General features: G+C 48.1%; 1 protein-coding gene across 1 annotated transcript in view; it reads left to right on the top strand.

Annotated features, from left to right (window-relative positions):
• Lgr6 (leucine rich repeat containing G protein-coupled receptor 6) overlaps window positions 1-26,597 on the top strand; it is a 153,094-nt gene that overhangs the window by 74,960 nt on the left and 51,537 nt on the right. Inside the window, exon 5 of the mRNA XM_045140196.1 lies at window positions 22,132-22,347. Within this exon, the coding sequence (XP_044996131.1) occupies window positions 22,132-22,347 (216 nt within the window). The remainder of the gene's footprint in view (window positions 1-22,131; window positions 22,348-26,597) is intronic.

Genomic DNA, 26,597 nt, shown 5'->3' with positions numbered 1-26,597 from the left:
CTTCCCAGATCCTACCTAGCCATTTAGTTCCATTTATCTTTAAAATGTCCCTTTATTTTCTCCCATTTTATGTTATTCTTCTATCGCAGCCTTTTAAGTGTTTCTTGTTCCTGCTTCATAAAAATTATACCTTGTGGGTGTCGCGTAACTTTTACTCCCATGCCTCTCATTCTAGTAACAAATTACTTTCAGAGATATTACTTTCTGGGTTCCATTGGTGCTATCATATCTTCCTTATTTTTATCAGAATTCAAAAAAAAATACTATCACTTTTTTATCTTTTAACTATTTCTTAAAATATTTTATTTACTTATTTGAAAGAGAGAGAGAGAGAGAATGGGCATGCCAGGCTTCTAGCCACTGCAATGAACAAACTCCAGACACATGAGCCACCTTGTGCATCTGGCTTTACATGGATACTGGGGAATCAAACCAGGGTCTTTAGGTTATGCAGATAAGCACCTTAGCTGTGGAACCATCTCTCTAGCCCTTAACTAATTTGTGATAAAATATACATGACAAAATTTACTCTCCTGTGTGTGGATGCTTGTGCCCTATGTGGAGGCCATAGAAGGACATTGGGCGTCTTGCCTCCATCACTCACCCCATGTTTCCTCGAAGGGTCATCTCTCACTGATTCCTACAGGACTGGGGGTACAGCCATGTGTGTGTGGCCCGGCTGGTTAGATGGGTGCTGAGGAATTGAACTTAGGCAGTCTCAGGCCCTCATGGATGTGCAGGAGGGAACTATCATGATTTGAGAGAGAAAGAGAGAGTGTGTGTATGTGTCAGGGTCTCCTGCCACTGTAAACAAACTTCAGACACATGAACCACTGTGCATCTGGCTATACGTAAGTACTGGGGAATTGAACCTGGGCCATCAGGTCTTGAAAGCAAGCACCTTTAATTACTAAGCCATCTCTCCAGCCTCCCCCCGCAGTCCTTTTTTTTTTTTTTTAAATTTTTTATTTATTTGAGAGCAACAGACACAGAGAGAAAGACAGATAGAGGGAGAAAGAGAGAATGGGCGCGCCAGGGCTTCCAGCCTCTGCAAATGAACTCCAGATGCGTGCACCCCCTTGTGCATCTGGCTAACGTGGGACCTGGGGAACCGAGCCTCGAACCGGGGTCCTTAGGCTTCACAGGCAAGCGCTTAACCGCTAAGCCATCTCTCCAGCCCCCCTTTTTTTTTTAATGAGAGAGAGAGAGAATGGGTGCAACAGGACCTCTAGCCATTTCAAATGAACTCCAAACGCATGTGCCATCATGTGCATCTGGCTTATGTGGGTCCTGGGGAACCAAACCTGGGTCCTTAGACTTCACAGACAAGTACTTTAATGACTAAGCCATCTCTCTAGCCCTCCAGTCTAATTTTTTTTTTTTTTTGAGGTAGGGTCTCACTCTGGTCCAGGCTGACCTGGAATTAACTCTGTCATCTCAGGGTGGCCTTGAACTCATGGCAATCCTCCTACCTCTGCCTCCCGAGTGCTGGGATTAAAGGCGTGCGCCACCACGCCCGGCGAGTCTAATTTTTAAGTGTATAGTTTACTGGCATTAAGTTTGGTTACATCATCCACAGACCTTCAATATATCTTGTAAATAGAGACTTGGGTTTCAGATGTAGCTCAGATGATAGAGTGCTGGCTTAGCATGCATAAAGCATGCCTCGGTTCAACACAAAAGCCATATAAACAGGGGTTGGTGGTGCACATCTGGAAAGTGGAGACAGAAGAATCAGAAGCTCAAGGTAGTACATAGTGAGTTTGAGACTAGCCTGGACCATATGAGACCCTATCTCAAAAAACAAAACAACCAGCACTCGGGAGGCAGAGGTAGGAGGATCGCCGAGAGTTTGAGGCCACCCTGAGACTACATAGTGAATTCCAGGTCAGCCTGAGCCAGAGTGAGACCCTACTTCGAAAAACCAAAAAAAAAAAAAAAGAGCCGGGTATGGTGGCATACACCTTTAATCCCAGCACTTGGGAGGCAGAGGTAGGAGGATCACCGTGAGTTGAGGCCACCCTGAGACTACATAGTGAATTCCAGGTTAGCTTGAGCTTGAGACCCTGCCTCAAAAAAAAAAAAAAAGAAATTCTGTGCCCATTAACCAATAGTGCTTCATGCCTCCCTTGTAATTTCTATCCTATTTGTCTCTATAAGTTTCACTACTCTTGGTACTTTATATAAGTAGAATCATGCAGTATTTGCCTTTTTGTGACTGGCTTATTTCCTACAGCATAATACTCTTAAGATTCATCCATGATGTTGAAACATGTGTCAGAATTTCCCTACATTTTAAGGTTAAATAATAGTCCACTGTGGATAGAGAACTAATTTGTCCATTCATCCTTGGATGGACACTGGGAAGCCTCCTCCTGGCAGCTATTGGGCCTACTACTGCTGTAAGTACAAGTGTACAAATATCTCTTTGAGTCCCTGCTTTCTTTTATCTTTGAATAGAACAAAAACTAAACTTGCCTGGAGGCAGTTTTGTCACTGTGAAAGTGATGTGAATTTCCCATGGTTTCACTCCTGTTCCCCAGGCTAGTTCAACCACTCAGATGGACAGCTGGAAGTAGTCTGTTGTGTCGAATTCCGGATCAGATTTTAGCATCTAAGCAGATAGGCATCAGACACAGCTTTGGTGTCCTATTGTGGGCTCCGTATCTCTTACCCAGTAATTGGCTATCTGATTCTCCTCACCAAGGTCTGTAGGAAAGTCTACACAGTCATTTGCTACCCAGGCTGAACATTAGAATCACAAGAGGAACTTGTGAACAATGCTGAGCTTAGCTTCCACCCCAAACCAATGGACTCGGGATTTCTGGAGGTAGTCTTTGGGCTTTGAAAAGGTCTGGAGGCAGGGGTGGGGGCTGGAGAGAGGGCTTAGCAGTTAAGGTGTTTGCCTGCAAAGCCAAAGGACCCAGGTTCGATTACCCAGTACCCACGTAAGCCAGATGCACAAGGGGGCGCATGCGTCTGGAGTTCATTTGCAGTGGCTAGAGGCCCTGGCATGCCCATTCTCTTTCTGTCTCCTCTATCTCTGTCTTTGCTTGCAAATAAGTAAATAAAATAAATCTTTTAAAATAAAAGAAGAAAAGAAAAGGTCCTCGGGTGGTGCCTCGGTAGAGTTAGAGTAGGAAACCATTGCTTTGCTGCACGTGGTGACTGCACATGTCTATAATTCCAGCAAGTCAGGAGACTGAGGTAGGAAACTTATGAGTTCATGGGCAACATGGCTTACGTAGTGAGACCTTGCAGCAACACAAAACAAAAAGCAAAGAACGCTCAAGGTGGAAGGCTACCAAGGCCGTCCTTGCCTCATGGAAACAGAAAGGGCATCCAGACCCTGCCCTCTTCTTCCTGCTTATTACTTCCAGGGAGTTAAAGTCTCTGTGCGAAATTTGGGTTTGGCTTATGGGATAGACCGCACAGCGGCTACACAGGGGAAAGGCTGCTTGTTTACTGGATTCTGACTTAGCATAGAGCTGGGGCAGGAGAAGCTGTGTGCCTTCTGTCGATGGGCCAGGCTGCTTTGTTTCACAAGACAAAGCAAAGGACGGTTCTCACCCTCGGCCCTTCCCCCTTCTGCTGACCTCACAGGTCACAGAGATGTTGGGTTCAGGGTAAGTGCTGCTTCTGCCTCAGGTCTCCATTTTCATCTTTATCCCTATATCTTCACAGGTATTTCATTGAGAAGGTGGTTGCACTCCTCTCCATTTTAGTGGACGCAACTTGAACATGTTTAATTTGTTTGCTGGAGGACAGGGACAGTGGTCAGTCTCCCTGTGTGTCTATGTGTCCATGGGAGAGTGGGGGGGGGGTGTCCTTGCGGTCAGTCACTTGGGACCGAGGAGGCTGAGTACAGAAGGGAACATGTGGGTTGGCTCAGGAGGCTCTAGAAAGGCATTTTAAACAGAGCTTTGAAGATAATACCTTAATATAATATTAATATAAATAATATAACATAATTAAGTAATATAAATAGGTACTAGCCTCTGGTAAATTACAGGGACGAATAACCATGGACTCTGGGACAAGGACATATAGAAAGAGGCATCCTTGCAGCTCAAGTGGAGAATAGGTAGACCTTTTGAGCAATGAGGCTGTTGAGAGTCAACTCAGGGAAGGGAACGGGAGGGCTAAGGGGTTTGGAGGTGATTGGAAGCCATTCTGGGCAAGAAAAACAAAGTCCGCCCGGGGGTGATTCTCTAGTTTTTGTGAGTGCATGGCTGGCTGGATGAATGGATGGGCAGGTGGGAGGCTAAGGAAGACAGGATTCGTATCACAAAGGTTCAACTTCTCTAGTTCCCATACTGTTCCATGGAGAGGAGTAAACAGATGGTGGGAAGGACCGGAGCCCTATGTTAGGAAAGCCGGAGCTAATATGGATTTTCCCCCTTCCTTCTCCTCCTCCAGTACTGCCTTTAGCAGTGTGAATATTTGGTTCAGTTTTATTCCCTCAGTGCCTATTGCTACAGAGTCTTCAATGGTTTCTTTAAATACTGGGCTAGGACTGAAGATACGACTCAGCAGTTAAAGGCACTTGCTTGCCTCTCAAATGATGGCCCAGGGTTTGGTTCCCCAGTACCCACATTTATGTGTCAGATTCACAGAGTGGTACATGTGTTTGGAGTTCATTTGTAGTGGCATGAGGTGCCAGCACACCCCTACTTACTCTTTCTCTGCCTCATTCTCTCTCTCAAATAAATAAAAATAAATAAATAAGTAATAATAAAACAGCAGCAGGCCGCATGGGGTGGTGCAGCTGTTAATCCCAGCACTTGAGAGGCAGAGGTAGGAGGATCACTGTGAGTTCAAGGTCAGTGTGGGCTAGAGTGAGACCCTACCTCAAAACACACACACACACGCACACGCCAGGCTGTCACTCAGATTCACTACACTGACACCACTGCCCTCCATCTGGAGAAGCTAGCTGGGAAAATCCCCATTGGCCTTTTCCTCCACCAACCACAGCTGCCTTTGCCAAAGGCAGGCATTAGGCCCAAGCAAACACAGGACCCAGCTCCCATACACATCTCAGACAGCTCGGCAGGGCCTCAGAAACCAGCTTGCTGTCTGGAATCCAATAGTTGGAGGATGGGAGATAGATGAGATAGCTTTTTTGTAGTTCCCACCCCTGGATTCCGGGATTGTCACCCACAAAGCTGGCCTTCTGCCCAGATCTGTGGGTCCATGTCTTCAGGGGAAGCTCATGAAGGCTACGCAGTCTCCTTGTGCCTCCCTCCTGGAGGGCACGTAATTATTTTTATACACTGCTGCTGAATAGAACACAAGGTATGGCTTGCAGGAGCGTTCAGGTATCAGCCTTTGATGTACATAAAGGAAGCAGTTCCTCTGCCTCCTGGGGCTCTCACAAGCCCATCAATTCTCCTGACAGATGGAGGGAAAGGGTGGCTTGGGCCTTAGCATGGCCTGGAGAACAAGTTGGAATTGCCTTCATGTTAATATCCTACTTTTGATCTATTGGAAAGCTGACAGTGAAAGGGGAAGGATCTTATTAGGTGACATAAATCAGAGCTGATGAAATCCCATTCCTCCAGCAAGATGAAACCTTCCCTGGATCAGGAGAAAGAGAGGAAAGGGATCCTGCCAGCCCCAAGCTGCCCTTCGATCCCAAAATCTCAAGAGAGAACACAAGGTTGACTCGAGGCTCTTTCCACCGTCACCCACCCTGCTCCCTTTTCACCCTATTTTCATTTAATGCAGCGGAAAGGAAGTCAGAGTGGGCTCTTGGATAACGCTGTTCGGAGGCCCAAAGCCAGTCTCTGCTGTCCTCCGCCATGACTGACATCCTTGCTAACGTCTCATCTCCCTGGCCTGCTGCTCCCCGCGTCCCAAGTCTGTGTCTCATTTTCAGAAGCCTCTCTCAAAAAAGCAGTTCTCCACGAAAACGTTACCAAATAATGCTTGCCAGACTTTTTTAAACAATAGCAGGCAAATTCTACACTGTAGGAAAAAAAAAAAAAAAGAAAGAATAGTGTTCAAATGGTAGGACTTTAGTCATCTTGAGATGCTTGTGGGGTGTGGGGTGGAGTTGGGCGCCTGAGCCTTGGCGTGACATCATACGCTTGTAAACTGGCCTGCACAGCCAGCCCCTGTCTTGGACACAAGGACAGAGTGCAGAAGAATTTGTCCAAAGAAAGCTTAAATTCCTGGTAGGACATAGCCACAAGAACCTATCCAGTGGGAGACACTGAGCCCAGGGAGGGGAAAGGGACATACTTGAAGCCACAGAGCTCTGTGCCCCAGAGCCATCTTCTCATTTCCAGTATGATCATCAGTGTGACTGTCCCATGCTAGCCTTTCTGGGCACCTTCTCTGGCCTAATGATCACACCCATCAGTTTGTCCCCTCAACTCCCAGACAGAACGCCCTCCTGCACACTCCCACTGCCTGAGATCCGTTGGTGATTTGCTTATCTTCAGGAGTTCCTGAAGAGCAAGACCCAAGTCTCATCACTGCATCCCTCACGCCACCCATGGAGCCTCGCTGCCTTCTCAGAGCTGTCTAGCGTGACAGCCACTAGCTTCATGCACCAAATAAAGTGAAATCAAACAAAAACTGCTTCCTCAGTACCGTCACCCACACTTGAAGCGTTCAACAGCCCCTTGTGCCTTGTGACTTCTGTGTTAGAGAGCACCATTCCTCCACTCTGTTTGACGGCTTTGCTCTAGAGACCAGGTGCACTCAGCACCCAGAAGGGGGCGGGAAGGTCTGGGGAGTCCTCTGCCACCCAGACCAAATTGATGCCGGGCACAGAGGAGAGGCTTGCAGGGGGACGGCCCTGGAGCTGCATGTGGAGTCCTATCACGGGCGTTCTAGGCTTGGTTGCTATTTCTAGAACAGACACATCACCTAGTCCTTATTTGGGATACAGCTCCACGTGTCACCCCCTGAGGGCCTGTGCTGGCACTGGTCCCCTTATCTGAAACGAGAGGTAGTGCCTTTCAGGACAAGCTCTGACACTCACATGGGCATCAAGGGAGCTCTTACCAGCGGCCTGGATTGCTCAATGGTCCTTGAAGACGATGGGCTCTAGTTCCCAGCCCCTCCGTCTCCTCTCTGCTGAACAGACCCCAAAACCACCCTCAGACAGGGCCAAGAAGCCCTAGCTGAGAACAGGGTGGGCTTCCCTATCACCTGCAGCCTGGGCTGGGCTTGGGTGACGGGTCAGTCGCGGGCCCCCACGCAGTGACACCGCGGTTATACAGTGAGAGCCATATCTCCCGCCCCACGCGGCCGAGGGCCATGGGCGCACACAGTCTGGGAGCACCAATGCTGCTTTCCTCGGTACCCCGCATTGCTGTCATACCCTCTTCCCTGTCCCAAGGCCTGTCCCCACGTTGTTCCTTCTGACACGGAGACAGCTCTCACTTGAGCACTTGCAACAGCCTCTCACTGCCTCCTACCTCTTGCCTCCACGGGTCTCTCCCAGCCCGGTGCCAACACCGTGGCCTTGGGGATCTTCCCCCACTACCGTCATCTATTGTCATCTGTTCTTGCCAGCCCTGTCACCTCATCTCCAAGGGCTGGAGAGATGGCTTAGCAGTTAAGGTACTTGCCTGCAAAGCCTAAGGACCCAGGTTCGATTCCCCAGTACCCACAGAAGCCAGATGCTTAAGGTGGTACATGCATCTGGAGTTCGTTTGCAGTGGCTAGCAGCCCTGGTGTACCCATACTCTCTGTCTCTCTTTCTCTCTCTCAAATAAATTAATTAATTAAATGTGTACATACTTAAAAAAAAAAAAAAAGAAAGTTCCTACTCCAACCTTCACAACCAGCTTAAATGTAACTTCCTCCATGAAGTGTTCCTGGGTTTCCCACAGGCAACATAAGGGTGTGTCTAGGTTCCATTTTCTACAAACTAGATCAAAGAATGTAGAGCTATGGGTTTAAAGCCAGAGGCTTTGGGGTCAGACCAATGGCTTCCCCCTCCTGAGCCTCTTTTTCTGTATGCAAAGGGCCAGGAGAAGATTAAGTAGGAGAGTATATATAAAATGCTTGGCACACCTGCCAACCAGCTAGTTCTCACTGCATGTTAGCTAAAGCTTGCTTACTGTATTCATAACTAAGAAAGTAAATAATCTAAGAGCTTTTTGTGTGGGGGGGGGGCTATAACTAGGTGTTATTTAAATTTGCTTCTCAGAACTGAGCACATTGCTGACGCAATAGGATTATTGGGTTAATCCAACAATTGATGATGACTGTAATGAGGGGCATCTCAGGTAACCTGATAGGCAGTGGGGGCACATCTGGGGGCTTTACGGGAGCACTCTCAAAACCACAAGGTACTTGGCATGGAGGTCAGGGGCTGGAGAGATGGCTTAGCAGTTAAGGCACTTACCTGCAAAGCCAAAAGGCCCAGGCTCGATTCCCCAAGACTCATGTAAACCAGATGCACAAAGTGGTGCATGCTTGTGAAGTTCAGTTGCAATGGCTGAAGGCCCTGGCATGCACATTCTTTCCCCCCACCACCTCTCTCTCTCTCTTCCTCTCTCTTTCCCTCTGTCAAATAAATAAATTTTTTAAAATAATAAAAAAAGAATGGAAGCCAGTATGTGCAAAGGCCCACATTGCCAGGGTCTGGAGGTACAGTCTTCTCCATGCCCTGGTAGACAAACCCTTCTATAAAGCAGGGTCAGGATGTGCTGCGGGTAGGGCACCCTCACCCACCCCGCAGCAGCCCCACGGCTTCCTGATAGCCCCTTGGCTTCTGTGCCGAGGCTGGCAGTGGGCATGGGGGCCAGTACTGGAGGCCTGGGGCCCCTCCTTGCTGCTCTGCAGGTGCCAGCCTGTTCCTGCTGGAACCTTCCCCTTCCCTGGCAGGCTCTGGTCAGGGCTGTTGGTCCCTCCAGGCAATCAACGGCTCCCACATGGAATATTTTCCCCACAGAATAAGCATTTCCATAGTGGCAGCTGTTGCTGCTTTTCTTCTTCCTCTTCCTCCTCTTGTGTTAACTTTCAATATCCTTCACTGCACCCTCACCTGAGCCTCAGAAGCCCTACCCCTTTCCCTCCTCTTCTCTCCCTTCCCCATATTCTGCTGAAAGTCAAGCTCCGAGCTGGAGGTAAGACGATCAACAGGCATGTGTCAAATAAAGAGTCCTTGTCCTCAGGGTCTCTCTCCTCCTTCTTTCCCTTCACAGTCCCAGTTAGAAAGTGAGAACAGAAAAGGGCCTGGCCCACAACTTCTGGGGAGTTCTGGGAGGGGGGGAAGAGCTGAGTCGCTGGTGTGTATTTAGCCTGTGTAGAGCATGGGCCCAGGTCTCAGAAGCCCCTTCACCTTGGCTAGTGCTGCTCCTGCATAGGGATTGTTTTGTTTTTTTTTTTTTTTGAGACAAGGCCTTTATAACCCAGGCTGCCCTCAAACATGCAATCCTCCCGCCTCTATCTTCCTGGCGCTGAGACTATATGCACCGTCACTATGCCTTGTGCCATCGCGACAATCCTAATGATCGTCAAGCATGGATCTGACATTCTTATTTTGTGAGGGGTCCTGCAGCTGTGTAGCTGACCCTGAGGGCCTAAGTAGAGGGCAACTCTGAGGCGATGAGGCCAAGTTGGGGCAAGAGTTAGGGCAGAGTGGCTCTGCCAGCCTCAGTGGCCTGAGTTTGTTCACTAAGATGACTGCTGGCATGGGGCTCCCTATCTCTGAACTCTCAGCGTCAGAAACTGAACCTCGGTTCCCCCGCTCTCTGGAAAAACGGGTGGCTGATGAGGGAAAGGGACACTCCAGGCCCCAGGGAGGGGCTAGAGGTGTTTCCTTAGGATGAAGGCGTCATGTCACGGGAGGATCCGCCGAGGCCCTGGTCCTTCTAGTGGGATGCGAAGTAGAGCTCCACCTTGCATGTGTATGTCCCTAGCTCTGTGGAGTGTCCCTCACGCCACATTTTCTCACAAATCCCAGTTTTCAGCCTCTCTCTATTCCTGAGGATCACTGTCCTGTAATTGCTACATCTGCTCACGTTACTTGGCTCAGAGCTGGAGAGAAGATCCAAGTCATGGCAGGATAGAAAAGATGTGTCTGACCTAAGCGGGACAGAAAAGACTGATCACATCCTGCTTTTCCCTGCTGGCTTCTTGGTCTCCCCCAGAGCATCCCGGCCTTAGATCCCAAGTCACGGGCTCTTGAAACAGGTACAAGGTGCCCGGCACCAAGCTTGGGGCTTCCAAGCACCTCCTTTGAAAGGAATCTCTGGCAACATCCAGGGGTCAGCAGGTGGCTCACTAGCAGCCCTGAATCTGTTCGTTTTGTTTTGTATTTGAGGGAGATCTGGTAGGATATAGGATGGATTAGAGGAAGAAATTCCAGGAAGGAAGTCTAGTCCCTTGTGGCCTATAGGAGTCCCAGGTTTTCAAGTAGAAATCAGCTTCCTACAGCTGAGACATGCCTCTCTCCCTCTCTCTCTCTCTCTCTCTCTCTCTCTCTCTCTCTGTGTGTGTGTGTGTGTGTGTGTGTGTGTGTGTGTGTCCTTTTATCTTTGGGTTGTAGTTGTTTGCTTCTTTGTTCTTTATTTTTTTTTTAATTTTATGTTTAGAGAGACTTTATTAAATTAAGAAAAGGGGGGCTGGAGAGATGGCTTAGCACTTAAGCTCTTGCCTGTGAAACCTAAGGACCCCGGTTTGAGGCTCGATTCCCCAGGACCCATGTTAGCCAGATGCACAAGAGGGCGCACACGTCTGGAGTTCATTTGCAGTGGCTGGAAGTCCTGGCACACCAATTCTCTCTCTGTCTCTCTGTTCCCCTCTTTCTCTCTCTGTCTGTAGCTCTCATATAAATAAAAATAAACAAAAAAATATTAAGAGAAGGGAAGAGGAGAGCAGGAAGAGCTTCTGCCCATGAGAAGGCAGGAGGGGTAAGGCCTACCTACCTAGAGACCCAAATCGGGGTCACTTACGGGTTCTGAATGAGGGCTATGATTAAACAGCCCTGACACCAAGTTATGGGGGCTGAGCTAATCAGCCATAATATGTTTTTTTCTCTTTCTTTCTTTCTTTTTTTTGGAGGTAGGGTCTCACTCTAGCCCAGGCTGACCTGGAATTCACTGTGTAGCCTCAGGGGGGCCTTGAACTCATGATGCTCCTCCTACCTCTGCCTCCCGAGTGCTGGGACTAAAGGTGTGTGCCACCACGCCCGGCTCATCTTTTCTTTCTTCAAGGAAGGGTTTTGCTCTCTTCCAGGCTGACCTGGATGGAATTCACTATGTGGTCTCAGGCTGGCCTTGAATTCACAGTGATCCTCCTATCCCTGCCTCCTGAGACAGGATCTCAGATAGCCTAGGATGGCCTTGAACTCGACAGGTAGCAGAGGATCACCTTAAATTTCTGATCCCCCTATTCTCACCTCCCCCTCCCTGCCACCACACTGTCCAGTCCTACGCTGTGTTGTGGCCAAGCCCCTCATCACTGGCAACCAGACTAGCAGAGTACAAAGACCCTGACACTCCTGCCATTGTTTCCCTTGACCCTTGACCTCTGAGGGCACACCTCCTCATGTGACACAAACGAGCCAGGGGCTTCCTTCAGGTTCTGAGTTTCCACTATTTCTCTTCTGGACCACCCTCTGTGGATCACCTCCTGCTGTTTAACCGGAAGCTCTTCTGTTTCCGTGTACTCATGTTCACTTCTCATCTCACTGTAGTCAAGCGGGACACCTATGTCCCCACTCCCTGGGAAGTCCCAGGGTTAGCCGTTCTCACTTTGCCCCTTGCTTCAGCCTCAGCCCTAGGCTGGGGAATGTAAAGAGCAGTTTGGCCCTGGAGAGGTTAAGCTGTTTCCCCAGAGCCCAAGCAAGCCCCAACTGGCCTGCAAGGGCCCTGCTAATCTGCCCTATCACCGCAGGGAAGACTTCTAATCGGAAAGCACTAGAGGGGCCCAGACCCACGTGGGAGAGAGGAGTGTTGTTGATTTTATTCCAGAGCTTAATTGGTATAATTGCTCTCTTCCTCTTGCCAAACCAGAGTCAAGGTTGGCTCTCTCACCTGCCAGAGGGGGACTGCTCTGAAAGGTCTCTTATTTCCAAAAGGCAAGTTCAGCTAGAGCCCCCTCCAAACCTTTCCACTCCCAATGGCAGGGGAAGCCTAGGGCCGCTTAGCTCAGAGGACTAGGGACCCCACGGGTGTCTGAAGGGGTTTTTATCTGCCCTCTCATGGCAGGGAAGAATTCTAATTGGAAACCCCTAGAGGGGCCCAGAGGGCACCACCACATCTGGCTCTTCTTTTCTTTTTTCCAGTCAGAGTTTCTATCAGAGACTGAATGAGTGGGATGTGGGAGGGACTTCTCTGCATCAGGGTGCTGACCCTTGGGGATCCCCAAGAATCAGAAGATCGTGGACATTGGGGGACAGAGCTAGTGTTGCTTCTTCTGCCACTAGCCAAATTGATGACCTCTAGGTCCAGTGAGAGACCCCCAAGAATAAGGTGGGGAGCAGCAGAGGAAGATACGGGACATCCACCTCTGGTCTCCACGTGTACACATGCACATGCCTGCTCCTCATACATGTGCCCATATACATACAAATATGCACACATGTGTGTGTGTACATCATACACACAGACACATGCAAAAAAGTTATTCTTTCTTTATCTGAAACTTAGATTTCACCAGGAATTGTTCTAAGTACTATATGGGACAGATTTATACTAAAAGTTATTATTTGTGTTAAAATTTAAATGGACAACATGCCATCATTGTTTTGGGGACAAGATGTCACCATGAAGACCAAACTGGTTTTGAACTCTTCTGTTTTTAATATTTTATTTTTATTTATTTACTTGAGAAAGGGAGAGAAAGAAAGAGACAGACAGACAGACAGACAGACAGAATGGGTGAATCAGGGTCTCCAGCCACTGCAAACAAACCTCAGATACATGTGCCACCTTGTGCATCTGGCCTATGTGGGTCCTGGGGATTTGAACCTGAATCCTTAGGCTTCACAAGCAAGTACCTTAGCCGTCAAGCTATCTCTCCAGCCAGCCCCTGGCCTTGAACTCTTTTGTTTGTTTGTTTTGTTTTTCAAGGTAGGGTCTCACTCTAGCTCAGGCTGACCTGGAATTCACTATGTAATCTCAGGGTGGCCTCAAACTCACAACGATCCTCTTATTCTGCCTCCCGAGTGCTGGGGTTAAAGGCGTGTGCCACCACACATAGCATTGAACTGTTGATCCTCTTTGCCTCAGCCTGGGATTATAGGCATGTACCACTAAACGTGGCAGAGGTTATATATTTTTATTCACTATATGCAACAATATTACCATCCTTTCACCAAGCCCAACTGTCAGGGTTGAAAGCATAGAATTCTTGCTTACCCCAAACACAAGTAGAGATCTGACTGAGTTCCTCCGTATTCTCATGCTACCTTCTTCACCAATGTCACACACATTCTTGATTGCCGTCTTTGGCATGTTCCTGTACCCAAGTATCAGGAACAGGTTACAGGCACCTGCCCTCCCCAGGCCTCGCCAGCTCGACCAGAGCACTCTAGGAGTATAAGCTGGTGAGGGAGGCACTATGGCTGTCTGCCAGAGCAGAAGGGAGCCTGGAGGCTCGTGCAGCCTGGCATTCCCTGGGAGGCTGAGAAAAGGAAGCTCCGTCCCGTATCAAGGCTCAGCTCAGCCCAGCCTTGCCGGTGGGTTGCACAAAATGCTATCAGACCATAGGTTACATATGGGAGCATGCAGAACATGTGGATTCACACACGCACACTCACAAAGAAGGGACTTGGGGCTGGAGAGATGGCTTAGCGGTTAAGCGCTTGCCTGTGAAGCCAAAGGACCCCAGTTCAAGGCTCGATTCCCCAGGACCCACATCAGCCAGATGCACAAGGAGGTGCACGCGTCTGGAGTTCGTTTGCGGTGGCTGGAGGCCCTGGCGCGCCCATTCTCTATCTGTCTCTTTCTCTCCCCTTTTCTCTGGCATTCTCAAATAAATAAATAAAAATGAACAGAAAATATTTTTAAAAAAATAAAAGAAGGGACTTCATGCTTCCCAAGTTCACAGAATAAAAGGTTCTCCCCAGTTTCCCTGCCCTGTCCTGTGCCACTTCCTGTCTCCCGGTACGTGGGGCCCAATGCTCAGCTTAGCCACAGCCACTGCCCTGCTTTCTCACCTTCTCAAATAGGGAAGCAGGTTATCACCTCCTTAATACACGTAAACATCAGTATCACACAATGGGGAGGCAGATGGATTTGGGTGTCAGAGAACCTGGGTTCAAGGCTGCGGCGATGACTCAGAAGTTAAAAGTACTTGCCTGTGAAGCCCGTTGGCCTGGGCTCGACTCCCCAGTACCCACGTGAAGTTAGACGCACAAAGTGGTACATGTGTCTGAAGTTCTTTTGCAATGGCAGGAGGCCCTGGGGCTCCCACGCTCTCCCCTTCTCTGTGCCTCTCATAAATAAATAAATAAATCAAGCGAGCTATCTATCTTGTGGAGTTGTTCAAAGGACACGTGTCACCTGCTTGTACCTGGCACTGTAGCTGGCATATGACAAGCCAGAGACAGCAATTGCTACTGATGTCACTGTTAGAGGTGCTACCAGCTTCAAGGAAGGCAAGCAATATCACCTGCTTGTCTTCCTCCGGGAAGTCAGGCTTCGTGGCTTTGTGAACTTATCCATTGCGTAGGCAATAGTGGAGGGCAAACCCCAGACCTGTCAGTCCAGCCAGGTCCCAAGCTCCTTCGGCTTTCACATCCAGTGGGTTGCTAGGCCTGGCCTCAAAAGGGTATCAGGAATCTGTGTTCACATCCTCTATCCACACCAGCCCTGTATTTTCCTGCCTTGAGAACTTCATTCATGATACCCTGATTGCGGCTTTTCCTTGTCTAAATCCTGTCTTCTCTTAAGAAGATCATCTCAAAGGCAACTTCTGTGTGGGTCCAACTAGGACTTGGGGATCAGGTAGGTGTTTGCTTGCAGACCCAGAGAACACAAGATGCTATGCTTATTGAGAGTATTGAGAGGGCTTCCCCAGACAGAAGAATAATCTGGGCATCTCCTGGGGCTGGGGGAAGAGGTGTGGTCAAAAACCCTCACAGTGACAGGAGGGTCTCCTCCAGCTTCTTAGTGTGCTTGCTGGGGCCATCAGTTGGTAAGGGGATTCAGAGAGCAGCCATTCACTCGTCAGTTTAAAAACACCAGGTCCACCTGCCAGCTGGGCATTGTGCTAAGTGGTGGGAATTCTGAACTCGATACAGTGTTCTACTTACCAGCATAAGCAGGAGGGTGAAGCAGAATCCTTGTCTTCTGAAGTAATTAGTCACATCTAAGAATGGTTCTCCCAAGGCCAGCTGAGCACTAACCCCAGACAAATGACCTTACACCTCCTCATTCAGTCTTCCTCTCTTGTCCAGCCACTCATGGCCATTAGACTAGAGTATCAGATGCTCTGAAGACTGGGTTCAGTGAGTTAAAACTGTGTTTGTGGGTCAATGTGCCACCTGGGAGTCAGGTTAAAATTCAGGTCTGGGGCAGGAGAGATGGCTTAGCAGTTAAAGGCACTTGCTTACAAAGCCTGACAGCCTGGGTTTGATTCCTCAGTACCCACATAAAGCCAGATGCCCAAAATGGTACATGCATCTAGAGAGTTCATTTGCAGTGACAGGAGGCCCTGGCATGTCCATACTCATTATCTCTCTGTCTGCCTCTTTCTCTCTTTCTCTTTCTTTCTCTCTCTCTTTCTCTCTCTCTCTCTCTTAAATAAACAAATAAAAATATTTTAAAGCCAGCCAAGGTGACACATGCCTTTAATTCCAGCACTTACGAGGCAGAAGTAGGAGGATTGCCATGAGTTTGAGGCCATCCTGAAAGTATACAGTGAATTCCAGGTCAGCTTGGGCTACAGTGAGACTCTACCTTGAAAATTTTTTTTTTTTTTTTTTTTGCTGGGCAGGGTGGCACACACCTTTAAAATCCCAGCATTTGGGAGGCAGAGGTAGGAGGATCACCATGAGTTCGAGGCCACCCTGAGAATACATAGTGAATTCCAGGTTAGCCTGGGCTACAGTGAAACCCTACCTTTAAAAACAAAAACAAAGGGCCGGGCGTGGTGGCGCACGCCTTTAATCCCAGCACTCGGGAGGCAGAGGTAGGAGGATTGCCGTGAGTTCAAGGCCACCCTGAGACTACATAGTGAATTCCAGGTCAGCCTGAGCCAGAGTGAGACCCTACCTCAAAAAAATAAAAAATAAATAAATAAATAAAAAAACAAAAACAAAAACAAAACTTAATAAAATAGGGATGGAGAGATGGCTTAGCAGTTAAGGCACTTGCCTGCAAAGCCTGAGGACTCAGGTTCGATTCCTCAAGGACCCACATAAGCCAGATGCACAGGTGGTACATGTGTCTGGAATTCGTTTGCAGTGGCTGGAGATCCTGGTGTGCCCATTCTCTATCTGTCCCTTTCTCTCTCTCTCTCTCTAATAAATAAGTAATTTTAATATTTAAAAATAAATTAATTCAGGTTCTGATATAGTAAGTATGGGGTGAGTCCTAAGAATCTGCATCTCCCATGGGCTGGAGATACGCTTAGCGGTTAAAGCACATATCTGCGGAGCCTAAGGACCCATGTCCAGAGTTCGTTTGCAGTGGCCAGACGCCCTGGTGTGTCCATTCTCATTCTCTCTCTCTCCCTCCCTCCCTCCCTCTCTAATTAATAAATAAATAAAAGTAAAATCTTTAAAAAAATAATCTGCATTTCTCCCAGGTTCCCAGGTGATGCTGAGGCTAATAGCCCGTGTGGTGGAACAGAGGTCTAGGGAAGTCTTCAGATGCCCACTGTTACCACAGAGGGGTGGGGCGTTGCCTGACCAAGCTGGGTGACATAACCCTCGGCTTCCTTGGTGGGGTGGCCAGGCAAGCATGTTAGTGTCAGACTGCTGCTGGGTGAGAGTGAAGCCCTAGGAACATTCTAGCTTAGAGCATAAATCAGTAAGGCACATAAGCAGTGACTTTGTGAGGTGGGCCATGAGTGTGACGCAATGGTCAGGACGTGAACTTCGGCATCGAATCGTCCAGGCTTGAATCTCAGCTCCATACTTTCTCCAGGTTTAGTGGCTTACCCCCTCTAGACCCCATTTTTTTCTCACTTGCAACTTTGTAGTTGTGAAAACAAATGATTTGATCCACAGAACCCTCTTGGAAATATTAAGCGCTGCTCCATAAATGGAAGCCTCCAACTTTCTGAGGAGCTATGAGATCCAAACAGGACTGCAGCCGGCTGTGCGCATGAGCTGCTCTCCACCAGCGTAGGGACCAGCCAGGCGCTTCCACCCCCTGAGGGTCTGATGGTTGAACATTAGAGGGAATGGGCTCTTTGAGAAAAAAAAAAAAATGCCTAGCTGTGTGAATTACCTAGTACAGTAGTCATGAAGGCCATGGCAGGCAAGAGATGATCAGTTTCCTGTGTATGTGCCTGTCACTTCCCAGGTTCAGTTTTCCCCATAGGCAAGAGACAGGAGCAGAATGACACTGAAGAGCCTCCGATAGGGTTTCTGGTGGTGGGAGCCGTGCCTGGGCGAGGAGTTGAGGTGATGAGCACTTACGTGTGGAAAGGATGCAGAGAGGGGCTGCAAAGACTTCCGGGATTTCTGGACAACTTTAGTGTGTCAGATCATGAGCAACAGCGATCACCATTAGGAGAGGACACTTGGAGGGCTGATGTTACAGCGACCAGATTCATTTTTCAAGTTTCTAGAGCAAACGGTGTGGGTGTGGCAGTCCATGTGTGGACACATCGGTTATGCAAAGCAGTTGTCTTGGCTAGTCCTTCAATATTAGCCCTCTTCAGAAGTGACAGAGAAATGCTCAGCACTGCAACATCTCTATCACACCTTCCAGGCTCAGGGTCCATTGCAGAAGAGGTGGCAGAAAGAATGTAAGAGCCAAAGGAAGGGTAGGACTCCTTACAACGTGCTCCTCCAGACACAAAATGGCCTGGATATCCATGGCCTCACAGTGCCTGACACTACCTACACAAGACCATCACAATAGGAGGAAAAGACCATGGCATTAAAATAAAAGAGAGACTGATTGAGAGGGGGAGGGGATATGATGGAGAGTGGAGTTTCAAAGGGGAAAGTGGGGGGAGGGAGAGAATTACCATGGGATATTGTTTACAATCATGGAAGTTGTCAAGAAAAAATTAATTAATTAATTAAAAAAAATTAGCCCTCTTCAGTAGCCAAGTGACCCTCACTCCAAGGATTCCAATTCTTGCTTTCTCTCCTCCCCTCTTCTCCCTTTCTTCTTTCCTTTGTTCCTTTTCTTCCTCTCTTTCTTCCTTTATTCCTTCTTCTTCTGTTCTTTTAAAAATATTATTTATTTAGTTGAGAAAGAAAGAGAGTGAATTTGGGTGCACCAAGGCCTCCTGCTGCTGAAATTGAACTCCAAATGCATGCCTGATCCACTTCGTGCATCTGGCTTTACATGGGTACTGGGGAATAGAACCCAGACCATGAGTTTTTATTATGACATTTTCTTTCTTAAAAAAAATTATTTATTTATTTGAGAGAGAGAGAGAATGAAAGATAGACAAAAAGAGAGAGACACAGAGTACAGTTGTGCCAGGGCCTCTAGCCACTTCAAACAAACCCCAGATGCATATGCTACTTTGTCCTGGGGAACCAAACCCAAGCTGGCCAGCTTTGCAAGCAAGCACCTTTAATAGCCAAGCCATCTCCCCAGGCCCTATTGCAATGTTTTCATATGCACAGACCACTGTACTTTGCTGCTGCATTGCCCCCATTGGCCTTCCTCCCCTTCTGTTGTCCCTTGTCCTTCCCCTAATTGGTTCGTCCTGCTTTCATGCCAAAAAAAAAAAAAAAAAAAACCTGCGTTATTTATCCTTCTTTCCCTTCCACTGCCCCCTCTTGTCTCCACCTCCCCACATTTTAGGCCCATTTCTCTCACCACACAGTCCTTCTAATTTCATATCAAGTCATACGTATTGTTTGTGTGTTTATTGCAGCACTGGAGTTAAACCTAGAGTCTTGTACATACTAGGCAAGCACCCTATCCCTGAGGTCTTTTCAAATCTAGATTGCATATATGAGAGAAAACTTCTGTTTGTCTTTCTGAATCTGGCTTATTTCATGTGCCATGATGATCTCGAGTTCTTTCCATTCCCATGAAATGACATAATTTTATTCTTTATGGCTGAATAAAACTCCATTGTGTGTGTGTGTGTATAAATATATATATACACATATATATATGTATGTATGTATATCACATTTTCTTTACCTATTCATCTGCCAATGGGCATCGGGTTCCATATTTTGGCTAGTGCTACAATAAACTTGTATCTCCAATCAGAGGTGGGTGAGAGGTCTTTCTTTTTAAAAAATATTATTTATTTATAATTTTTAAATAATTGTTTTATTTATTTATTTGAGAGAGAGAGGGAGGCAGATGGAGAGAGGTAGAATGGGCGCACCAGGGCCTCTAGCCACTGCAAATGAACTCCAGATGCATGCGCCACCTTGTACATCTGGTTTATGTGGGTCCTGGGGAATAGAACCTGGGTCCTTTGGCTTTGCAGGCAAGCACCTTAACTGCTAAACCATCTGTCCAGCCCTATTTATAACTTTTAAAAAATATTTTTATTGGGCTGGAGAGATGGCTTAGCGGTTAAGCGCTTGCCTGTGAAGCCTAAGGACCCCGGTTTGAGCCTCGATTCCCCAGGACCCACGTAAACCAGATGCACAAGGGGGTGCATGCGTGTGGAGTTTGTTTGCAGTGGCTGGGGGCTCTGGCGTGCCCATTCTCTCTCTCTCTCTCTCTCTGCTTCTTTATCTGTCTGTCTGTTGCTCTCAAATAAATAAATAAAAACAAACAAAATGTAAAAAAAGATTTTTATTTATCTTGTGAGAGAGCGGGAGGGAGAGGAAGCACTAGGGCCTCTAGCTGCTGCAAACAGCTCCAGACATGTGCACCACATTGTGCATCTGGCTTTACGTGGGAACTGGAGAATCAAGTGTGGGCCATCAGGCTTTGCAAGCAAGCACTTTTAATCACTGAGCCATCTCCCCAGCCACTATTTATTTATAATTTTCAAACATTTTTTGGGGGAGGGACACATGCATGCCATGGCCCATGTGTGGAGGTCGAGGAGAACCTCAGATGTTGTTCTTCACCTTCCATCTTGTTTGAGGCAAGGTCTCTTATTCACCACTGCGTAGTCCCTGTTAGCTGGCCTGCAAATTTCTGGAGGATGCTCCTGTTGTGCTGCCTCCCATTTCAGTACGAGCACACTAGGATCACAGACATGCACTATCACATCCAGCTCTGCATGGGTTCTGGGGATGTGAACTCAGGTCCTCATGCTTGCAAGGCAAGCGCTGTACCCATTGGGCCATCTCCTTAGTCCAAAACTTAACTACAGCCTTTAGATCATGGCCTCGCCAGCTTGCTTTTGCACCCAAGGCTGCACGTTCCCTTAGCGTAGCCATCGCCCCCTTGCTGGTAAGCTGGGGAGTTTCCCCCAGGGTACATGAGACTTAACAGGGAGGGCATTGGTGAAGTGATTTAGGCAAGTGAGCATGGATGACCTATTTTCAAACAGGATTGTGCAATTGAGATTAAAAAAAAAAACTCACACTCTTTACACACTTGTGGTCACACAGTTCTCTTTTGGGTTGAGAATGGTGGGATCTTCAGGCTTTTGTGAACAAAGACTGGAATTTCCATGATTTAGGTACTGAAGTCTATATGGGAGAACCATAGCCCAGAGCGAAGACTCCCTCAACAGAGTCAAGTCCAAGAGCAGATCCATGTGCTTGTCATAGTCAGCTTGTCTTTGTCCCAGCAGCACAGGCCAGTACAGCTTCAGCCTAATCCCCAAACTAGGAGGCAAGCACAGTAACCTTGCATGACTTGGACACACCACCGAAAAGCTAAGATGTGCACTGTGCTTGTTCTACTGGGCTACTAAGATCTGGAGCTCGCATCAAAAGTTCATGTGTCAGGTGGTGCATGCATCTGGAATTGTTTTGCAGTGGCTGGAGGCCCTGGCACACCCATTCTCTCACTCTCTCTCTCCCTCTTTCTCTGTCAAATAAATATATAAATAAATAAATATTTTTTAAAAATTTTTTTCTTTTTATTTATTTGAGAGCGACAGACACAGAGAGAAAGACAGATAGAGGGAGAGAGAGAGAATGGGTGCGCCAGGGCTTCCAGCCTCTGCAAACGAACTCCAGACGCGTGCGCCCCCTTGTGCATCTGGCTAACGTGGGACCTGGGGAACTGAGCCTCGAACTGGGGTCCTTAGGCTTCAGAGGCAAGCGCTTAACTGCTAAGCCATCTCTCCAGCCCAATAAATAATTTTTTAAAAAAGTTCTTGTGTCACCTTGGAACCTGTGCACAGACGGACACCACCATCCGTTGTTCTGAGGAGCAGCGAATCGAGGGTTTCTCCTACGGCATGCTGGCACCTTCCATAGGCCATGAACTTAGCTAAGAGCACCAGGACTGTGGCAGGAGCTGTGTACAATGACGGGATCTTTGAGGGGCTAAGGAGTAAGGGGTTACGGGGGGGGGTTGACAGACTACGGCCTACATCTTTAGGGAGGCCTTTTCCGTTGATTAGGTCTAGAGAGCAGAAATTTCTCTCTCCTAGGGCAAGGGACAAATCCATCACGTGGCCTTTAAGTGGACAGAGTTGGGGCAAATGTCACAATGATGTCAATAGGGAAGCCAGGGCATAGATCTGGAACCCTGGGCTGTGGAGAAACTACTTACTGTCCACAAAAAGGCTGCGGCTTCTCCATTGGACTTGGGAGGAAGAGATATGGTCATACATTGAAATGTATGCCACAGAGTTGGGTTGGAAGAGGCCAAATATGGGAATTTGAAGAAGTAAGATATATGATAAGTGGTCTATGGCCATACCACCCTGAACGTGCCCGAGCTCATGTGATCTCGGAAGCTAAGCAGGGTCGGGCCTGGCTAGTACTTGGATGGGAGATATATATGATAAGTGGTAGACCACTCACCAGGGTGCTTCAGAATCTCGGTTGGGGATCTCACTGGCCTAGCCCAGCTCAGCCCCCAAACTTGATATGCACTTGCCCTGGGTTGACTCCTGTCCCTCTTTTCTTCCTTTCACCAGACGCCTAGATGCCAACCTCATCTCCCTGGTCCCAGAAAGGAGCTTTGAGGGACTGTCTTCCCTCCGCCACCTCTGGCTGGATGACAACGCACTCACCGAGATCCCGGTCAGGGCCCTCAACAACCTTCCTGCCCTGCAAGCCATGACTCTGGCTCTCAACCGCATCCACCACATCCCCGACTACGCCTTCCAGAACCTCACCAGCCTCGTGGTGCTGTGAGTGCTGCTTCTGCCCCCGCCGCCTTGCGGGCCTGCGGGCTGCATGTTTTCTTCCAGCCGCACTCGAAATCTGGCTAGCTCCGCTCCTCTCTGCATGTTGCCAAACCTTCCGCTCTCAGTTTCTCCTGTGTAGAAGACAAGACCGTCATCTCCTGTTGGCCCCAAAGCCAGTAAACTTATAGCCTCAAAGCCAGTAAACTTATAGAAGTACTCTGAGAGTCATGAAAGAGACAAAACACTACAATCAGAAATCAGAACTTTCTTAAAGTCTTTTCTTTTCTCACTATGAAAATATAATGACCACACCATGCTATAAGTTAAGAATTGCTTAAGTAATTTCTACCACCTTTGACATTCAAAAGATGCAGTTTTATGTTTTGGCATTGGAATAGGCTAAATTCATCTAATTTCTCAGGCCTAAAGAAGCAAAAAAAAAAGGCTATCACATGTAATTAGACAGTGAAGCCTGGCAGGGTAATTACCTGGGAGATAGCATCCCTGGCAGGAATAGGGACTGGGGTTAACTCTGCCTTCCCAGTGGGAACTTTACAGTGCAAATTAGCTTGCAGCTAATTGCTATGAATGATTGGTAAGTTCATAGTGTAATTACTAAGGGCTTGGAGGTCATGTGTAATTGCTCTGGGTTACATACTAATTGCTACAGAAACATGGTTCAGGAACATGTGTGTGAGTGACTCTGCTAAATGGCAGCATTGCCTCCACTGCTCTTGGAAATCCACTGTGGTTTTCTAGGCCAGAGAATGGATGATGCTTAGCTCCATGGACGAGATGAAAGGCAGGCACTAATTTGTCTCATGGCCTATCCTGGGAACATGAAGAGTCACAGTACATGCTTCTATCAGAACGACCAAGCCTTTCATCCTTCTGGGAGTCAGTGTGGTTGGTTTTAGCCTTGGTGATTTCTTTGTGACCTTATGAGGGTCAAGGGTCAGGTCTCAGTGAGGGATGAGACTGCCGTAAAAATGACAATTTCATCGTGGGTCCCAGACACAGGGATAGAAACATGCACTTACAGAGCTCCTGGGTGGGCACAGAAGGCCACAGAAGGATAAGGGAGAGCTGCTGGCCTCAAGGGGCTTACAGTCTAGTTGAAATAACAGAAAAGCTGTGGGAAAGTTAACTCGGACATTGTCTAGGTTAGGCTAGCATGATCAGGGGATAAGGAGCAGATGTTGTGAAGTGTGGGCAAAGAGGGGAGGCCAAGCTCCTGAGAGTGAGTGATAAAAAGGCTTCAGGTGAGAAGCAAGGAAAGACAATGATATTTGACAAGCAAAAAGAATGAGTTTCAGGACAAAGGACCCTCCAGGTCAGCCAGACTGTGGCTTTAGAGCCCACATTCTTTGACAAGGCCCTGCCTTCAGGGTCATTGCTCCCTGTCCCCCTCCACCCCCATGCTCACCATCTTCTCCAGCAAGCTCCTAAAACATACCAAGTTTATTATTATTATTTATTTGAGAGAGAGAGGCAGAATGTATATAGAGAGAATAGGCACAACAGGACCTCCAACCACTGCAAACAAGTTCCTGATGCATGCGCCACCTTGACACACCAAGCTTCTCAGACACCTCTGGTCTGTGTTGGCCCTCACAGCAGGGGCTCAGGACCCTCCCCTTTGCTTTCTGTTCTGGGTCCCACCCATATTTCCAACCTCTACTGTGCCTTCCCTGATCACCTGAGTCTTGGGCTATCTCTTCCTCCTGTCAATTCCCCTCCTAGCCCTGAACACACAGTGAATTCTTCACAGAACAGAGTGCACTGTGTCCTCCATGGGTCAGGCAAAAGCACAAACATGGGAGGTATGGCCCTTCCACATACTCCGTCCTTTTCCCCAACAAGTCTGCTAAAAGAAGAAGAAGTAAAAGAACGAACACATGAAGAACATAGAGAAGGGCTGGAGAGATGGCTTAGCCTAAGGATCCATGTTCGAGCCCCCAGATCCCACCTAAGCCACACGCACAAGTCGACACATGCACAAGGTGGCACATGTGCGCAAGGTGGCACACGGGTCTGGCATTCTCAACTACAGTGGCTGGAGGCCCTAGCGCACCAGTTCTCTCTCTCTCATAAAAAAAAAAAATAGAGGGGTAGCTAAGTGTGGTGGCTGATGCCTTTAAGCTCAGCACTTGGGAGTTGGAGGCTTGCTAGGAGTTGGAGGCCAACCTGGGCCGCAATGAGACCCTGCCTCCAAAGAAGAAATGCCCAAACTATGGGGAGATAGTCAGTTGTGCTTGTCTGCCGGTGAGTAAGCAGTCCAGGTGGAGCAGAGGTCCCTATTTCAGAGAGTAGGGAGAAGTTCAAAAAGTGAGAGTTTGGGGACATACAGGTCATAGCAGAGTCTGGCTTTTTTTTTTTTTTTAAGATTTTTTAAAATTTATTTATTTATTTGAGAGCGACAGACACAGAGAGAAAGACAGATAGAGGGAGAGAGAGAGAATGGGCGCGCCAGGGCTTCCAGCCTCTGCAAACGAACTCCAGACGCGTGCGCCCCCTTGTGCATCTGGCTAACGTGGGACCTGGGGAACCGAGCCTCGAACCAGGGTCCTTAGGCTTCACAGGCAAGCGCTTAACTGCTAAGCCATCTCTCCAGCCCCAGAGTCTGGCTTTTATGTGTCATTGGGGAAAGGACACTTGAAGGTTTTCAAGTGAAAGTTAAAAGAGGCATTTTAGGGAGGTTCAGGGAAGGATAAGTGGTGGTGGGGGATGGGCCCATGACGGAGAGCTCATGCCCTTGCGCATCAAGTTCAGCTGGGGAAGTGGCAGGAAGGAGAGACAGGAAGGCGTGCCTATGAGGGATGTTTTGAAGCAAGAGCCGATGCATCTTGGAAATTTTAGAGGATGGAAGAGCAAGCAAGAAAGGAATCATGGGTGACTTCACGGTTTGGCTGGAAGGCAGGAAGCTGGCTTGAAAGTCAGGTCCATTATAGATCTAAGAGGCATGGAGGACCCACTGGATATAAGTAGGGACAAAGAGCCGGGTGTGGTGGCGCACGCCTTGAATCCCAGCATTTGGGAGGCAGAGGTAGGAGGATCGCCATGAGTTTGAGGCCGCCCTGAGACTACAGAGTGAATTCTAGGTCAGCCTGGGCTAGAGTGAAACCCTACCTCAAAAAAACACAAAAATAAAAAGTAGGGACAAAGGACTAAGGAAAAAAATCCTACTGGAGCAAAGCTGAAACAGAACCCTTGGATAGAATGAGGCTATAAACAGCATTCATGGGGGCAGGAAAGAAGTTTCTAGTAGAAGGTGACCTTGAAGGGGTTAGAAGGTTGGAGAATACTGTCCGGGAACTTTGGGATAAACTGAGAAGTCCCAGGAAGCAAATAAGGAACACTGGGCATGAGAAGAAGCAAGAAGCTTGGTTCAAACAAGGCATGGTAAGGTCTGTCTGTCATCCCATGACCTGGGAGGCTGAGGCAGGGAAGTGGCCAGTTAGAAACCAGCCTCGACTACTTGGCAAAACATTGTCTTTAAAACAAAACAAAAAACCAGGAAAACTCCAAGGAGTGGAAATGAGGGTCTGTTCACTTAAACCCCGTGCTTTGGTCACACTGCTCTGATAGGTGTGGAACTCCTTTCCTGGCAGGAGACGAGACAGCAGTGGTGCCTTTGGTGTGTTTGGTCTCTTCAGCACACTATGAGCGGCAGCCCAGGCCAGGCTACTGGATGCTCCAGGACTCCAGGACTGGATGGGTCGTTTGGGGGAGGAAGGGGTCCTGGGGCTAGATGCCTATAAAGCCGCTGGTCTGGACCAGAGCTGAAGTGGTGACAGGAATTTAGCAGTAGGCAGGAAGAATGGCAGTGGATGGCAGTTAGGATAGAGGTGTGAAGGACATAGGAGAAAGTGAAAGGCAAGCAGACGTGGTGGCGCAAATCTTCCATCCCAGCGCTCAGGAGGAAGAGATAGGAGGATCACTGTGAGTTTGAAGCCAGCCTGAGACTACAGAGTAAATTCCAGGTTAGCCTGGGCTAGAGTGAGACCTTATTTAGAAAAAAAAAATTTTAATAGGGCTAGAGAGACAGCTTAGCAGTTAAGGCTCTTGCCTGTAAAGCCTAAGGACCCAGGTTCAACTCCCCAGAACCCACATAAGCCAGATGTACATGGTGCTGCATGCTTCTGGAGTTGGTCTGTGGTGGTTAGAGGCCCCGGTTCACCCATTCTCTCTCTCCTTCCCTTTCTCTAATAAATAAATAAATAAATAAAAATTAAAAATATATTGTAAGCCAG

Source organism: Jaculus jaculus, chromosome 1 (assembly GCF_020740685.1).
Source record: "Jaculus jaculus isolate mJacJac1 chromosome 1, mJacJac1.mat.Y.cur, whole genome shotgun sequence".
NCBI lineage: Eukaryota > Metazoa > Chordata > Mammalia > Rodentia > Dipodidae > Jaculus > Jaculus jaculus.
This window is presented reverse-complemented; position numbering and strand designations above follow the sequence as displayed.